The sequence below is a fragment of the Bombus bifarius genome, unplaced genomic scaffold (assembly GCF_011952205.1).
Source record: "Bombus bifarius isolate JDL3187 unplaced genomic scaffold, Bbif_JDL3187 scf7180000008239, whole genome shotgun sequence".
In the NCBI taxonomy this organism is placed as follows: Eukaryota; Metazoa; Arthropoda; class Insecta; order Hymenoptera; family Apidae; genus Bombus; species Bombus bifarius.
The window spans coordinates 426370-442234 of record NW_022884533.1 but is presented as its reverse complement, the minus strand read 5'-3'; the positions used below and the strand labels follow the sequence as shown (position 1 = coordinate 442234).

General features: G+C 36.0%; 7 protein-coding genes across 11 annotated transcripts in view; 4 read left to right on the top strand and 3 right to left on the bottom strand.

The window, feature by feature from the left end:
- The window catches only part of LOC117211521 (hemicentin-1-like), a 102201-nt gene extending 101208 nt beyond the window's left edge, over positions 1–993 (bottom strand). Inside the window, exon 1 of the mRNA XM_033455488.1 lies at positions 612–993. Within this exon, the coding sequence (XP_033311379.1) occupies positions 612–669 (58 nt within the window). The 5' untranslated portion in view covers positions 670–993. The remainder of the gene's footprint in view (positions 1–611) is intronic.
- Positions 994–1376: 383 nt separating this feature from the next.
- On the top strand, positions 1377–4658 carry LOC117211523 (regulator of chromosome condensation). 3 transcript variants are annotated; one of them, XM_033455490.1, is made up of 6 exons: positions 1377–1557; positions 2286–2369; positions 2714–3093; positions 3176–3542; positions 3629–3901; positions 4009–4658. In XM_033455490.1, exons 1-6 carry the CDS (start codon positions 1506–1508, stop codon positions 4197–4199), a joined length of 1347 nt encoding a protein of 448 aa, XP_033311381.1. In that variant the 5' UTR covers positions 1377–1505; the 3' UTR covers positions 4200–4658. The 3 variants fall into 3 exon arrangements, with proteins under 3 accessions (XP_033311381.1, XP_033311383.1, XP_033311382.1); XM_033455492.1 differs by lacking the exon at positions 1377–1557 and adding an exon at positions 1947–2130; XM_033455491.1 differs by lacking the exon at positions 1377–1557 and adding an exon at positions 1947–2178.
- On the bottom strand, positions 4626–5654 carry LOC117211525 (mitochondrial import inner membrane translocase subunit Tim10). 3 transcript variants are annotated; one of them, XM_033455496.1, is made up of 2 exons: positions 5466–5654; positions 4626–5267 (listed from the first exon to the last, which is right to left on the bottom strand). In XM_033455496.1, the coding sequence occupies exon 2, from the start codon at positions 5091–5093 to the stop codon at positions 4815–4817; it is 279 nt and encodes a 92-aa protein (XP_033311387.1). In that variant the 5' UTR covers positions 5094–5267; positions 5466–5654; the 3' UTR covers positions 4626–4814. The 3 variants fall into 3 exon arrangements, with proteins under 3 accessions (XP_033311387.1, XP_033311386.1, XP_033311388.1); XM_033455495.1 differs by having other exon boundaries at positions 5470–5654; XM_033455497.1 differs by having other exon boundaries at positions 5562–5653.
- A 614-nt stretch (positions 5655–6268) lies between these two features.
- Positions 6269–8496, top strand: LOC117211526 (G patch domain and ankyrin repeat-containing protein 1 homolog). Its single transcript, XM_033455498.1, has 3 exons — positions 6269–7533; positions 7752–7980; positions 8090–8496. Exons 1-3 carry the CDS (start codon positions 6397–6399, stop codon positions 8257–8259), a joined length of 1536 nt encoding a protein of 511 aa, XP_033311389.1. The 5' UTR covers positions 6269–6396; the 3' UTR covers positions 8260–8496.
- Positions 8333–9756, bottom strand: LOC117211582. Its single transcript, XM_033455606.1, has 3 exons — positions 9183–9756; positions 8919–8986; positions 8333–8608 (listed from the first exon to the last, which is right to left on the bottom strand). The coding sequence occupies exons 1-3, from the start codon at positions 9619–9621 to the stop codon at positions 8333–8335; spliced, it is 783 nt and encodes a 260-aa protein (XP_033311497.1). The 5' UTR covers positions 9622–9756.
- Positions 9757–9809: 53 nt separating this feature from the next.
- LOC117211522 (protein misato) lies at positions 9810–12067 on the top strand. Its single transcript, XM_033455489.1, has 5 exons — positions 9810–10117; positions 10185–10265; positions 10356–10808; positions 10882–11686; positions 11791–12067. The coding sequence occupies exons 1-5, from the start codon at positions 10040–10042 to the stop codon at positions 11997–11999; spliced, it is 1626 nt and encodes a 541-aa protein (XP_033311380.1). The 5' UTR covers positions 9810–10039; the 3' UTR covers positions 12000–12067.
- A 313-nt stretch (positions 12068–12380) lies between these two features.
- LOC117211524 (calcium and integrin-binding family member 3) lies at positions 12381–13530 on the top strand. Its single transcript, XM_033455493.1, has 4 exons — positions 12381–12466; positions 12532–12652; positions 12764–12941; positions 13250–13530. The coding sequence occupies exons 1-4, from the start codon at positions 12381–12383 to the stop codon at positions 13465–13467; spliced, it is 603 nt and encodes a 200-aa protein (XP_033311384.1). The 3' UTR covers positions 13468–13530.
- Positions 13531–15865: the final 2335 nt, after the last annotated feature.

Genomic DNA, 15865 nt, shown 5'->3' with positions numbered 1-15865 from the left:
AGTGGAAGATATAGAAAGTGGAAAAGTACGGCGAATCTGTCCTACTACCTTCTTCCCACGATAGTATCGTGCTTCTTAAAAGCACGTGCAAGCCTTGGTAAAACGACGCGCAGCTTACCGCATTTAGGAAGCCACTTAACTCGATTGAGAGAATTCAAGCAGATCTCCGTGCATGGTCGAGTCTATTCGATTCGATCAAAGACGATCCCCGAATAGATCGTGTCGAACGGAATAAGTTTCTTGCCGAGTAGATGCAACTTCGCGCGTAAGATTTAAGGTGCGACTCAACAAGTCATAGGAATTGGACGATCGATGCGCTGCGCTGCAACCGACGGAAACTTCCAAATTCGCGTATTTATCGCTTACGACCCGCGTGCTTGGCACCGAGTACCGCGATAAATATTTTACGAATACTTCGAATACGAAGGTGCGCGGATTTCGACACGCGCGATAATCAGAAATTTTAAACTCTCGTTGTTCGCGTGACGCTTCATCGTCGCAAGTTTCGCTCTCGTTTGAAAGAAGCGAAGAAGAGAAGATAAAAGAAACGTTTCGACTTTTAGCAGGATATCGTAGTGGAAAAGCAATGTTTTTTTTTTTTTTAAACTCACCGCCAAGCAGGATGTGCACGAGTAGCGAGAGAAATCTGTATTGGCGCACTTTCGTCATGATTCTTGATTTTTCTACATGAACTGCTTTCCTCACCGTAAAACCTTCGACTGTCCAAACTGGTGCAATTTGTTCGTTCCTTTAAACGTAAATTAAAAGTAAACACAAAGTCGGGAATGTCGGAAGTTTTTTTCGATCGCGATCGAGTATACGTAAACGATTGCGCAAACCGTATCCTTAGGGCGTAAAGGAAATAAAAAAAGAAACGACAACGGGGAAGCAATAAATCGACGAGTGGAAAGTGTTCGAACGGAAAAGACCGTTCAACAGAGAAATTCGACGAGTAGTTGCGCGGACGAAGTCTCGGCTTCGACTGGCGCGCACCAACGTATCTGACCCCTCTGATAACCGGCCAGCCCCCCTCTGGTTCAAATCCACCCCTCTTTTCTCCTCTCTTCCTCTTTCTAGACTCCCTCTCTCGTCGATTCTCTTGGTGCATATCGTTATCCACGAGATATCAACTCCGACAAGACTCCTTACCGTCTGTTCTCTTCTAATTCGCAGTGTAGCGTGAATCGTGGCCGCGCACCACCTTGCTGAAAGAATTATGAATTTATCGCGCCGAATAACCAAAGGACCCGCGAGAACTTCGCTATCTTTGTAAACGTGTTTACCAGATAGTCGCCTCGTGTCGTCGTATCGTGCGAATTTATCGAGTACCGTGGCAAACCAAGCAATGGAAATTGTTTGGCACAGAATCTAACTACGCATTATGTCGACTATCACTAGTCCGTGCTATCGTTCAATTCGAATCGTACACTTAAATTAATCTGTATTCCACTTGAAGTTTTCGTATTCGATAGTATTCGAGACTTTTCTTCGTTTACACGAACACAATGTACGTACACTATGTTTCTAATTATCGAGAGAATCAAGCAAAGAATAAAGGTGAGAAACGACTTTTTAAACGAGAATCTCAGAGGAAATTATAACCTAGTGTTATAAATTTATCAAAAAATATTCCAAATGTTACTCTATTTTACATATTTAATACTTATCAAATTACAAATTACTTAGACATATCGTTAAGATCATCCTCGTATATATAGAAAAAATTAAGTGAATAATTGAAAAGCAAAGCTATACTATAACCCGATAATGTAAATGCACGAGTATGTCAGGAACAACCGAATGATTACTAAATAATCGATTTCTATCCATAAGCGATTCTTACCAATGAAAGGTACTTGTTGCAATTTCAACAGTTTACCGGACCAAAGTAAACCGGATCGAAACATTTCCATTTATACGAACCGTCCATCGAAGAAGGAAGGGATAGAATTTCCGTTACGAAGATTGCGTTTCGTGCGTCGGAAGTGAGATCTATAGTTGAAAATCAGCCAAAGATATAAAACGTGACGAGTTTTCGTGTATTAAAAAAATCCAGACATTAGCGCCTCTGGTGAGTTGCGCAACAGCCACGAGTTCAGCAGCATTGTAACTTTTTGGCGCCAACCAACAATAAGGCGCTATATATTACATTTCTAAAACAATTATCTTGCAAAATTAGTACGTATATAAGTGGCGATATTAAAATCGGTTGTTTCTCCATACATGACTGTCATAAAATAGGTTTTATACATATATTTGTAAACATAACCTTGATATACTTTTAGTGCCGCCAAGGAAAGCAACAAAACGACCAGCTTCGGCTCCTGCAAAAAGCCAACGGGAGCCAAAACAGATAAGGAAAAAACAAGGTAAGTTGTTATTTCTTCAATTTTAGCTAATATTTTTTCGAGTATATTTTTGGCGGTGAAAAATTTATTAGCACAAAAAATCTTATTGAAAGTGCAAAACCACGAGGCACATGTGTTTAAGCAATGTGTTCCACGATCGATAATTATTGCTCCGTTTTAGTTGGCAGCTGGGAGTATACTAGTATCTTCAAAAAAAAGTTTCGTGAGATCGTCTTAATAATCTTTCTGTATAGTGCCGCGAATATTTCGTGTCCTAAGACAAATGTCGATCGGCACAAATATAATTGTATACGTCACTAAATTAAATACTGTAAAATAGCTAAACACTTGCATGCATTTCACAGAATTAGTTGTGAAACCCGATTTACGGCAATCTGCGACTGGCGGCGTAATATTAGTATTTGGACAAGGCGATGTTGGACAACTTGGTTTAGGAGAGGAAGTTGTTGAAAAAACACGCCCAGCAACTGTTCCTGGATATCAAGATGTCGTATCTATAGCAGCTGGTGGTATGCACAATGTGTGCTTAAGACAAACTGGAGGAGTATTAACGTTTGGTTGCAATGATGAAGGAGCGTTGGGACGAGATACGTCTAGAGATGGTTCTGAAACTGAACCAGATTCTGTTGACCTACCTGGCAAAGCCATTCAGGTGACAGCTGGGGATTCTCATAGTGCTGCTTTATTAGAAGATGGACGAGTATTTGCATGGGGTTCCTTTAGGGTATAATTTTCTTTTGCTTCACCTACTAATCCACTATCGATTTTAAGAAATAAATGACAAGAAATTACGATATTCTCTTTAGGATTCTCACGGTACCATGGGTCTAACTCTAAATGGAAACGAACGTTTCCCGATAGAAATGCTGCCTAATATAAAAATAGTTAAAATAGCATCTGGTGCTGATCACTTAGTATTACTCGATAAAAATGGGCATATATACACGTGTGGATGTGGAGAACAAGGTCAATTAGGACGAGTAGCTGCTAGAGCAGCTAGTAGAAATACCCGTCATGGTATGGGACCTTTATTAACTCCTGGATTAGTTGAATTTAAAGTTACTAAGAAATTAGAATTTGATGATATATGGGCCGGAACATACTGTACATTTGCTAAAGAATATCAGAAGGGAGATATATATGTATTTGGACTAAATAATTACTATCAAATTGGTAAGTTCAAACAAAATATTAACAAATAACACTGATTTAAAAATCATTATGATATGATTTAATTAAATATTACATAAAAATTTTAGGCTTGAAAGATCCTGTTACTCACTTTCATCCACAAATTTCAAAAACCTTTAGTGGAAAGACCTGGAGGCACATTAGTAGTGGACAACATCATACAATTGCTCTAGATGATTCTGGTCAAGTATTTGTTATGGGCCGTAAAGAATATGGCCGCCTTGGACTCGGATCTAATTGTATGGATGCAAAAGAATTAACACTAGTTCCTAGCTTAAGTTCCTTTAAATGTATTGACATCGCAGCAGGCAGTGCCCAATCGTTTGCTGTTACTGAATTAGGTAAAGTTTTTCTTTTGATACCATTATAGATTATTTTGTTGTTTCTTTATCAATATTATTATTGTCATCTTGTGAAACATATGGTATTATCATACGTTTGTATACAGGAGATTTATATTCATGGGGTATGGGTTCAAGTGGCCAGTTAGGTACAGGAGAAGAAGAAGATGTTGAGATACCTACACTAGTCAAAGGAAAGCAATTGGAGGGGAAAACAGTGATACGAGTCGCAGGTGGAGGACAACATACACTAGCATTAGCGACAATTCATCCGGTAAAGGAGAAGACTGCTGGTTAACAATAAATAATTCCTTAAATTGAAATTTGAACTGTTTCACACATGATGTGATAATAATTTGAACAACGAAAGGAGAAGAACAATTTTCATTCTCCTTAAACAAAAATTGCACTAAAGAGGAAAATACGAATATTACGGTATAACGTAATTTCAATATTAATATGATACTTAAATTTGTACATAATTTTTTGTGCTACCAAAAATATCATTGTGTTTATATATCGACTGAGTTTTTGATTGTATTGTTAGTTTTTCTACTTAATTATGTATTACGATGAAATAAACAATTTTCTACTTGCAAATCATGTTACAAAAAAAAAAAGCTCGTTTTTGTTGTACAAGACAGCAACAAATTGAATTTTTATTTAATCACTTTGAAATATTAAGTGATTTGCTAATTACATTTACATTATTCATACTGTACAATTGAATACAGAATAAATTTGTTACTACACTTTATTTTAGTATTTTACGTAACATGCAAAAAGAACTTCATTTTTCATTAAATTGCGTCTACCAAAAAAATTGTACATCTCCCAAAGAGAAAGCTGTTAAATGCATAACAATGAGATTTCTATTGATATTTATCTTAACAAATTAATATTTTATTTCATTTTATTTAACATCATTCTGGTTATTCTGCAGACTTGCTTCTTGCATGGAAATTTGTTGAAGCTTTTTACCAATACGTTCTTGTACATCCAGATATTTAGCAATACAACGATCGAGACACACTGATTCACCTTTACTTAGTTCTGGAGTGTAATACTTTGGTGGAATACATTTCTTATGACATGCTGCTGTCATGCGATGAAACATATCAGTCATCATTTCTATTTCTATATCTTGCACTAGCTTCAATTGTTCTTCGGTAAACTGAGGCAATCCAGCCATTTTTTAGATAACTACCGCTTATTATCTAGTAATATTTAAAATGGATAAATAATTCAGTTAGCAATATCAGAATCTTGTTGAATTCGCTTTGTTTTCATAACCTGATATCTTTTTTCCTGTACACTTCTTCTCGCATACGTAAAAGCATATATTCCTATAACAGAAGATATAGCCCTGCAAAAAGAAGAACTATTCAATGGTGGATATGGAATATATAATAGTAACAATGATAATAATAAGTTTCAAGAAATATTAATATTACTAAGTTTCAAATAAAAGTATTTATCTTTTACGAGTTTTCAAGTAAAAAATTAACCAACAAAGAAGACTATTACGACAAAACAGCGATTACTATATTTCATATCAACGTACCTACCATCCAATCGCTATCTTCGTGACATTTTGCAAAGCCATTCTCTTTTAATTATTACAAAATATTCTTACATTAAAAATTAATCGTCTATATACCTGTACAATCGCTCATACGAGTATACGGTTTCTTTCACTCATGCCACTACGTGACCATGTGATTACGACGATCGTAGTACGATCATATAACATTGAACATAGACAAAGCATAGATAGAACATACAGTGCCGGTGGAAGACAACATCAAAAGTATTTCTAGTGCACATGGCAGCATGGAATTACTTGAATTATTTCCACAAACCTTTATATATTGAAAAGTTTTCTAATAATAATTAATAATATCATTGACAAAACTTAAAAAGATTAAATACTTATCATATAATAATAATAATTTAAATATTTAGGATATTTGAAACAGTTAGTAAATTCTATATTACATAATTGGTCTAACATTTAGAAGTACTATACTCATGGACAATTATGTCCATGACTGTACTACAAAACCATAGAAGAAACCATCCAAAAACTAAGTCGTGAAAAATCAACATGAAAAACAAGAAAGGTCTCGTTCTGCGCATGCGTGACATGTTATGAATGTTTAAACAGAGACAGAAACATTTTACTCATCTCTGTCTGCTTCGTACAACGACCACTCTGTTATCTTCCATGCTGAATTTTTACGACTCAATTTTCGGACAGTTTTCCCTAGCGAGTGTCGAAATCTCGAGACCTGCTTGTGTGACTGTTACGTACAGCGTTAAAACAGTGGAGTTGAGGATAAAACTACAGTGGTTATAAAGGTAATTGTGTTTGATTGAAAAAGTTTGCAACAGTAAGCTATTTTGTAATATCACCCATTATTATTTAACCATTAAATACGTACGTAAAATTTTAGTGTTAATACGTAAATATAAAAACTAAATGTAAATGTGAAATGTTAAAACAAAGTAACTTTTTCTCTCATAACATCGATGTTACATGGAAAACATTCGTTCGAGAATCTTGCGAACCAACAGTATCTACAGAAAAGGAAGATCACTGCTTAGGTTTTCAAAATGATGAAGCAAGAAAGGCATATGATGAAATTACAAATGAAAAAAGCGATGAGACTTCACATCCAGAACAAAAACATTACAAATCAAAAATATTCAACAATCAAGTTATAACAGCGAAACAGTTTTCATCAAATGAAAGGACAAAGTACAATCAAATTGCTACAGAAAAAGTGACAATTAATGCTATATTGAAAGCAGTAGAACAAAAAGATCTGAAATTTCTATCAAAGTATGTGACGTGGGAAAATGTTAATTTGTCGGATGATTTTGGTTGGACTCCTCTCATGTCAGCTGCATATTGTGGTCACTTAGATGTTATAGAATTTTTATTAAATCTTGGTGCCAATAGAAAAGCTAGAGAAAGATCTGGTCTTACTGCAGCACAATTGGCATTAAAAAAAAACTATTTAAATATAGTTGCATTATTGAAGAAAAAATCAGAACCTACACCTAACAAAACATTACCAGAAACAGTTACAAACGCTTCTGGAACAAATATTGATGTTCCATTACAGATAAGGTCGGAGCTTGTAGGACATTTGAATAATTGCACTGATATTATCCATGAAGGTAATGATGATAGAAAAGAATGTTCCAGTGAAGGTACAGGATTTTACTGTAAAATTTGTAAAGTTAATTTTTACCAAACAACTTGGAAAAAGCACGAGACATCCACACTTCATATTTTCAATAGTAAACCAAAATTAACAAATATAATGTATGGAATATCAAAACAAAATAAAGGTTACCAAATGCTTTTAAATTATGGATGGGATGAACAAGGTGGTCTTGGTCCTACAGGAAAAGGAATGAAATATCCCATTAAAACCTGCCTAAAATCCGATAGAAAAGGAATAGGACAGTCCAATGAGAAAGAATACAGAGTGACTCATTTTAAACCTGGAGATACTACAGCAGTTAATGATTTTAAAACATCTAAATCAAAGTGTTTAAACAAGAAAGACAGGGAAAAATTACTCAATAGGGAAGTTAGAAAAGAAAGAGCACTGCGCATTGCTTTGTCATAAAGTAATATACAAGAATTTCATAAACCATTAATATTTGATAATACTTCTAAGACTGAATACAATGTAATTTGTGTTTTTTATATATCTTAAATGCGTATGTGAATTTTCTGTATTATAATTTAGTCTTAATGATAATGTTTATTTTTGCAAAAGTATTTTGGAATGTGAAATAATATTTGGTTAACTAATCATAATTCTTGTTATAGATGAAGTTTGATCAGCAGAAGGCTTTAAAACATATACAACAAGTAGAAGAAAAAGCTAATGAGATCCTTACCGATCGGCAAGAAATAATTGCCTTGGATAAAAGAAGAAACAATGATAGAGTTGGAATGAGAGCACTGCAGAAGCAGAATTGTGAGAAACATTGGGTAACTATTGGACCATTATTGCTCAAGATGCCATCCAAAACTGCAGAGGAGTTACTTGTCGAAGGTACTTCTACGTCATTCTTTTATATATTTTAATGTTTTTATAAAATAAATAATAATTATATTTTTATTACTACATTAATTGCATTTATTACATTACAATTACATTACAGATCAAAGAGAATGTAACATTGAAATTAATAAACTAAGAAGCAATTTAAAAATTAAAGTGAATGAATTGAGAGATTTAGAACTTAATCCACCTGTTCCAGGTTTAATGTTACAACCCATGTCTCATCAAGAAATGTCAGTCATAAAACAAATTTTAGGTCAAAATTCTTAAATGCATATAATAAGGATATTAAAGAAAATAATAATCGTAACAAAAACTGTGCGTTAATGTCATTTAAATAATTTTAGTAATTGTTTAATTTTTTTCCTTGGAATACGGACGAATTTATGTTCTCAATGTACCATGAATGTAAAAATGTATATTCTGATTTATTAGGATTCTGTTTAAAAACAGCAACTGTATTTCGTTTTGGATCATATGTAAATTTATATAAACACTTATCTTGCTCCTCCCAAACAATTTCTTTTATTTTTTCTAAAAATGCAATACAAAGGCTTCTACCCCTTTTTGTTGACCCTATAGAAAGCAACGAATGGAGATCTAAAATAACATGATGTTGTTAAATTATTAAAATTGTCCTGATTACCATGATACAATGTTCTAATGTACTTCTCTTCAATTCTTCTATTTTTGTAACAATACCTTCCTTATTTTTACCACCTATCTTTACCACATGGATATATGATATTTTAATACCTACAGGATAACACTGAGCTCACCAACTCAACATTTTAAAGCTGCTGTTTGGTAGCCCATTAGAAAGTGCCTTATGATAAATGGTTTTTAATACTATTAATTCAAGTTCCTTCCCCACTATCTACTTGAGAACAGATTCCATCTGCTTCAGCTACATAAAGCAAGATATTTTAACTAAATTTTGACTTAAATATACAAGAAAATTCTTCATTTTGGTTCATACATTTTGAAATGTCAGGATCTGTGAATGGTGTAACTTAATATTAAATAAAGTTTATAATAAACAATTTTTTATGTTATTAAAGATAAAATGTGCAGTGGAATAATGATTTGTTTATCTGTTTATAATTTATTTTAGGTGCTACCATATATTGCTCAAATTTGTAACCCCAATTCTCTCAATGTTTAAGAAAATCACTTTTTGTCGATTCACTTTCATTTTATTTCTGTGTCAAATTTACATAAATATATTGTGCCTTCCAATTTTAAAGCACACATAATCCAACCATAATATCTTTCATGTGATGTACATAACAAAGCTCTTAATATTCCTTTTAAGCAAACAAGATCAGGCTCTAACCTAATAATCATGTATATAACGTAAAAAATGTTGACAGAATAATCAAATCGATTTTTTATAACATTAAAAAATCTGAAATTGACCGTTGTGTTAAATTCTTTGAGTCTTGTATTTTCAGAATGTCGAAATTGCCTAATATCCATCACAACATAAAATTGAGTTTCATTTCTATAATATTTTAATTGTGTAATATCATTAGAATATTTTCTCTCATCATTGATACTATAATTACCTACTATTTCTAAACTGAATATTTCATGTACAGGTCCGTTAAAATTACGTATTTTAAATGACATTGTAAACTTAAATTTTTCTTTCACTAAAATTTACTGTTGTTTATATTATTGTTATTGTATATTATATATACTCATTACTCATCACTATACTACGTATATACAAATACAGGTACAGAATGCATAAAATGTACATATACAGAGAGACAATCCAGTACTACGCTCTGCTCTACTTGTCATTCATCGTCACGCGTTGCTATATGACATATATAACAGTTTCGGCCAATACGTAATTGTATGCAATATGTATGTATTTTGTTATTTGAGGATTCGTTTCTAATGTTTTGTCAATAGTATGTCTGCCCAAATATAAGAAACAATAAATAACTAGTACAATGCACGTGTAGTATTTGATGGTGTAACCTTATTTGCGGATAACCATCGCATCGTATGAAAATTTATATTACGTACATAATACAAGATGACATCTCGAGAAATATTAACTATTCAATTAGGTCATTATTCCAATTTTATCGGTAGTCATTGGTGGAATATACAGGTATTTAGAGGAAATATACCAGTCATAGAATATTAGAATTGTTTAATTTTCTTTTAAATATTTTTAGGAATCTAATTTCTCTTATGATCCTGATAATCCATCTGAAATAAATCATGATGTTTTATACAGAGAAGGTGAAAACTTAAAGGTATAAATGTGTAGTAATATGTTTTTAGAACAAAGCTATAAAAATGTACAATTTGTTATTAAGGGCAATTGAATATCTTTTTTTTTTCAGAAACAAGTTACTTACACTCCTAGATTGCTACTTATAGATTTGGAAGAAGCATTTGGATATCTGAAAAAACAAGGGACTTTATATGATGTTACTCAGTCGGAAGGAGCCCAACAATGTTTATGGGATGATAAAAAGGTACAGGTCTTGAAGAAAGAAGCAGTTGATAAAACTCCATTTATTAAAAGCTTAGATGAATCTTCTGAAGCATCAAATTCAACATCGTCACCCCCCAATTTGGAAAATAACATCGGCTCGTGGGTAGATTATCTGTTACCTAGGTTTCATCCCAGGACATTAAATGTCATTAAGCATCACAAACACGATGGAGCAATGTATCCATTTAGTATCTTTACTTATGGAAAAAATTTATGGAATACAGAACAATTCTCAGACGACTTTTCTGAAAGAATAAGAGCTTATGTCGAAGAATGCGATTTAATGCAAGGATTTCAGGCATGTGGTCATTTATATTTATATACATAGTTTTTATATTATTCTGCAATATTGATAATATTTTGAAATATAGATAATTCTAGATTCTATGGATTGTTTTGCTGGAATCGGGGCATCGTGTATACAACACCTAAGAGATGAATATGGAAAAAGTATCGTGTCATTTCCATGTATAGACAGTAAGAAGACTGAACCTTCTACATCCAACGTGATTAAAATACTCAATACAGCTTTATGCTGGCAACATGTAGGAGAATATGCTTCATTATTTAGTCCACTATGTTGTGGAGAAACAGCTTGGCCACAAATTGGAGAACCGCGTATATTTAATCATTTGACGTACAATTCTGAAGTAAAGTATCATAGCAGTGCACTTTTAGCTACTGCATTGGACACATTAACTATTAGATACAGACGAAGAGAATATCCAAATGTAGTTTTATCCGATTTATGTGCGGATCTCAATAAACTGGGTCGAAAGGCAGTCGCAACAAGCCTAACTTTACCGTTCCCGATGACTGCTAAAGCAGATTTGATCGACGTCCTGGACGAACTTGAAGGACCATTGTGGACAAGTTTGACACCAAATTGTGACATACCAATGGATAAAAATATGCAAAGCATAGTATTACGTGGAATTTCCGAAGAAAGATTAAAACGACCTATTTCTGATGCAATGAAACAAATGTCAAAACCAGCCTATAGATGCTCTACTGTACACGAAATGATGATGCTTTATTTAGCATGCACTTGTCATGCATCAGCAACTTATTTATCGAACATTTCATCACCACTGAACATAAAACCTCCATATCCAAAAATTTTCAATAACAATATTACTGAAACCGGGGACGTTATTGGGTGGCCTGTAGGAACAGGTGTGTTTCTGAATTATAGTCATTTAAATCGTTCTATTCCCTATTTTTTAGAATCACTATAAATGTACGACTTGTATCAAGTATTTATCAATTTCTATTTTTAGATGTTCAGTCCGTTCCTGTTATGGCTGGTTTACATAGCGGAAACGGTCTTAGTTCAATGTATGAATCTTTGCATGATCAACTGAGCAAAATAAAAAGTATAAAGAAATTTCATGCATTCACAGACTCTGGATTGGAAGAGGACGAGTTTAACGAATGCCTCAATCACTTGCTCGATTGCAAGGAAAATTACGAAGATCATTACATGTAAATAGTATCAATTTTATCGACGGTTAACTTCATATTCCTCTATAACAATACAATTTTTCATTTATAAAAGATTTGTCATTTTAACTCCCTACTATTTCCATTACGCAATGTTGGCTATTCGATTAAAAGTCTCGCGAGGGAAAAAATTAGTAGGACTTACGAGAAAAGTAAACGTATGGAAAATTCGACCTTTTTCCCGCAAATTACTGAGTGAAACGTCCCTAAAAGTGGGAGCGGCAAGACACACCCTGATTATTAGATTTCGTATTGAACATTGGAGGTGCGAAAACTCAGTTGTAAGCTCTAACTGGTAAATGAAACACCGGTATAACCGATAGATTAACAGTTGCATTTGCGTCGAGCATTGTTACTATTAAATAAAATGGGAAACAAAGTAGCTACATTCACCGAGGAACAATTGGAAGATTATCAAGATTGCACGTTCTTTACCCGAAAAGAAATCTTAAGGTACTGCATGCACGATCTGTATACACAATTATCGATCCTTCTTTTGTACATCGATACCTTTTTAGAATATATAAACGGTTTCGGGACATGGGAGACCCTGGGGCAGTTCCACGATCCATGACGCCTCAACAGGCATCGACACTTCGTATACCACTGTCTTGCTTGACACGCATACCAGAATTAAAGGTTCTTAGATTAATCTTTCTGCCCTCGTTCGATGTTAAAACTCTTTTCACACGTGAGCGCGAGGTTCTCGTCGCGGTGCTTGACGAACAGTTACAGTTGATCATGTTTCAGGAAAATCCGTTTAGACAACGAATTTCAGAGGTGTTCGCAAAATGCCAGAATTCGGGATTGTCAACGTCCGATGTTTCAAACGAAGGAATCTGCTTCGAGGAGTTCCTTGAGATGATGTCGGTTTTTTCGGAACACGCACCCAGAGACTTGAAGGTGTTCTACGCTTTTAAGATTTACGGTACGAATCACCATGTGAATCAGACAGTTGGACGGATCGTGAGAAATATTCGAGGTCGTGTCTGATGTACCTATAACTATGCTATTGAATTCGAAGTATATACGTTGTCTAGACACGACATTCGCGTTACACAAGAGAATCATTTGCACGAAAGAACTATCGATTTTCTAGCATACACGATTAATTATATACTACGTTGTAATGCAAACGATTCCAACATAATATTCTCTATCATTTTCGCGATGACGTGACATTCGAACAGAAATTTATACGAATCGTGGTAACGTTTTATAATTTTTTGCGAACAGATTTTGACGAAGATGGGGTATTGGGATTGAATGATTTAGAACGAACTTGTCGACAGTTGGTTCAAGATGGTTTGAATACCGACGAAGTGGCCACTGTGTGTCGAAAAGTTTTGGAAGAAAGCGACATCGACGGTGACGGTGTTTTATCCTATCTAGAGTTTGAACATGTCGTAACGAGAGCCTCAGATTTCGTGGCAACTTTCCATATAAGAATTTAATTTTCATCGCTGTCGAAAATTAATAAAATTTACTGCCAGTCAATAAAACACATACGTTTATTTACTCTTTTCATTTTTGCTATGCATATGTATTAAAAAATTACTTTGTCTGCGAATTTCAGATATCGAGATGTTTAGCGCGTTTGAAAAACATAGATGGTACAATTTTGATACTTTATGCGCTGCGAGTACCACGGGCAATAAGTTTTGCAAACTCACCAAGTATAATTATTAGCTCCGTGAATCTGTACGCGCTTAGTGAAGCGCTACCATATAGTTTCTTGCCAGTCACAGATATACTTTCTTATACGGCCCCATAAGTTGCCCCTGTTGAGCAATAACGAGCAATGCTGGCTAAATAACCAGGCCATTCATTTTCACTCCAGACAGGAACCTCCTGTAACTCTGTAAGTCAAGTCTCCAATAACGTTCCGTATCCTTTACAAAGATGCATAAATCAATTTCACGTATAACAAAGAACAAATGGAAGAAAATCAGCCGAAAAGAAAAAAAGGAAAAGCCGGATATTTCAAAAATATAGTTGGAACGTTGCCTGTTCGATAGCGTTATCGTAGCGTGGTGTTCCTGTTTTCAGCAAACCATCGCGAATAGTCGGAAAGTAGTGCAACACGGCGTAGACAAGACGCCGGTGTTTTGAGCGAGGAACCAAGAAAAAAGGAGAAGAAAAGAAAGGGTAAAAGCCTATGATTTTCGCGTGTCACTGTAAGGCGCGATCGAAGAAAGTCATCCAGAGAATGAAAAAATGTTACAAGCGATCGTCTATAAAAACGATCAGGTTGTCCGGTATCGTCGTTGGTGTTTTAGGGGCTAGTTCGTATCTGTGATGTGGCATTGCGCGGTACCGTGGCCCGTGGTCTTAAAAAGCGGTCGAAGTCGGAGATACCGCCCTGTGTGTTACGAAGTTCTCGACCAGTTATAGTCGGCCGCGCGGTAACTAACCAAGTCTTGGGACCAAGGCCATCCGGTCACTTCTCATCCTTCTCTCTTCCCCGCTCGCATCCCTACCGTTCTTCTTGCTGGCTCGTCCACAGGCCCTCGAGGTCCGAGGAGGCCCCCTTGCCTCCTGGGTCCACCGTCGACACCCTCTGCGCGCGAGCCCCCTTCCTCATCTCTTCGACTCATCTCGCTCTTGCGCTCGGCAGAAGATCACCGCTCTTGGGAGAGTCTTCCCCTTAAACATCTCAGCGAACCACCTTCCATACCAAGCTATCCGTATAGGTATATTGCTGAGCCTGGTCGACGCTATGCGACGCGGTGCGTCTCGACGAGATCGCGAGTCGACGGCGTTTTGGAGAGCAATCGTGAAGAGGAAGAGATCGAGATAAAGGCGGGATAAAAAGTCAAGGAAAACAGGAACGAGAGAAAAGGCGAAGATCGCGGGTGGCGAGAGCAGACGAATGACAAAAGGGAGAGAAACCGAAGAAGACGAAAGAGAAGCTAAGAGTAGTAACGGAAGAAGAGGGGAAACGGTTGGAGGATGATAGCGACGAAGGCGGTTGGTGGAGGGCAGATTCGAAGCAAACTTTTACGGCACCCTACGTGGGCGAGTTCTCTCGCCGGAGATCTCTCGAACCTTCCTCGGGACCTCGACCTCACGATCGCCACGGTGACATCGTTTGCTCGAAATATACTTTCATGATTCCGGGATCCGTCTTTCGTTCATTCCCAACGTACATGTATGCTCGATTCGATGTTTTTAATCGACGATGAAGTTTTAAACGATTCAAACGATCAAAGTACAAAAATACCAGCCATTCACCGCTAAAGTATGTTGTATTCGAATAACGAAACTTCGAGTGCTTCGAGATCTTCGTTGGTGATCGAATATAGTCAATATTCGAATGTTACTCGTCGATGTTGGTCGAATGTTACGTATCGCGCGGGAGAAGCATCGTATACGATATATGAGATAGAATAATAGGATAGACGGAGAGGAAGAGAAGCGAGAAGGATGAACCGGCGTTCACGAACGAATCGGATCGAATGGAATTGACGTAAAGGATAGAAGAAAAAGAGAGGAATCGCGAAGGAGGACGCGTTGCTCGTGTTTTTCGAAAATTACAAGTTGGAGAGTAGCGCGGCGAGCAAACACGCAGTATGCGCGTTAAACTCGACCTTTGAGGTTTTCTTCCCAGTAACGTTTCACTCCGTGAAAGCAGATACCTATGCATTGCTCTCTGACAAGGTTGCGTCGAGTCGACCGCTGTCTAGTCGAAATAATATTGGCGGTCTTGTGGGCACATATCGTAGTGGTGCATAAGAAGGCGAGAGCTTGTATATAGAGAACCGTCTACCAAAGAGGGGGAGGAAGGGTTCCAAGGAGCCGGTTGGCCAACGGAATGTGGCTTGACCGGCCAACCATCCCCCGCCTCCTCTA

Coding starts and splice junctions, on each gene's coding strand:
- LOC117211523 (XM_033455490.1), top strand. CDS start 1,506: ATGTACGTACACTATGTTTCTAATTATCGAGAGAATCAAGCAAAGAAT. Junction 1,558..2,285: donor GAATCAAGCAAAGAATAAAG/GTGAGAAACGAC, acceptor ATATACTTTTAG/TGCCGCCAAGGAAAGCAACA. Junction 3,543..3,628: donor AAATAATTACTATCAAATTG/GTAAGTTCAAAC, acceptor TAAAAATTTTAG/GCTTGAAAGATCCTGTTACT.
- LOC117211525 (XM_033455496.1), bottom strand. CDS start 5,093: ATGGCTGGATTGCCTCAGTTTACCGAAGAACAATTGAAGCTAGTGCAA.
- LOC117211526 (XM_033455498.1), top strand. CDS start 6,397: ATGTTAAAACAAAGTAACTTTTTCTCTCATAACATCGATGTTACATGG. Junction 7,534..7,751: donor AAGAAAGAGCACTGCGCATT/GCTTTGTCATAA, acceptor TTCTTGTTATAG/ATGAAGTTTGATCAGCAGAA. Junction 7,981..8,089: donor AGAGGAGTTACTTGTCGAAG/GTACTTCTACGT, acceptor ATTACATTACAG/ATCAAAGAGAATGTAACATT.
- LOC117211582 (XM_033455606.1), bottom strand. CDS start 9,621: ATGTCATTTAAAATACGTAATTTTAACGGACCTGTACATGAAATATTC. Junction 8,987..9,182: donor ATTTGACACAGAAATAAAAT/GAAAGTGAATCG, acceptor CACCATTCACAG/ATCCTGACATTTCAAAATGT. Junction 8,609..8,918: donor TATTTAAGTCAAAATTTAGT/TAAAATATCTTG, acceptor TTAATAATTTAA/CAACATCATGTTATTTTAGA.
- LOC117211522 (XM_033455489.1), top strand. CDS start 10,040: ATGACATCTCGAGAAATATTAACTATTCAATTAGGTCATTATTCCAAT. Junction 10,118..10,184: donor GTCATTGGTGGAATATACAG/GTATTTAGAGGA, acceptor AAATATTTTTAG/GAATCTAATTTCTCTTATGA. Junction 10,809..10,881: donor ATTTAATGCAAGGATTTCAG/GCATGTGGTCAT, acceptor TTTGAAATATAG/ATAATTCTAGATTCTATGGA.
- LOC117211524 (XM_033455493.1), top strand. CDS start 12,381: ATGGGAAACAAAGTAGCTACATTCACCGAGGAACAATTGGAAGATTAT. Junction 12,467..12,531: donor ACCCGAAAAGAAATCTTAAG/GTACTGCATGCA, acceptor ATACCTTTTTAG/AATATATAAACGGTTTCGGG. Junction 12,653..12,763: donor CACGCATACCAGAATTAAAG/GTTCTTAGATTA, acceptor ATCATGTTTCAG/GAAAATCCGTTTAGACAACG.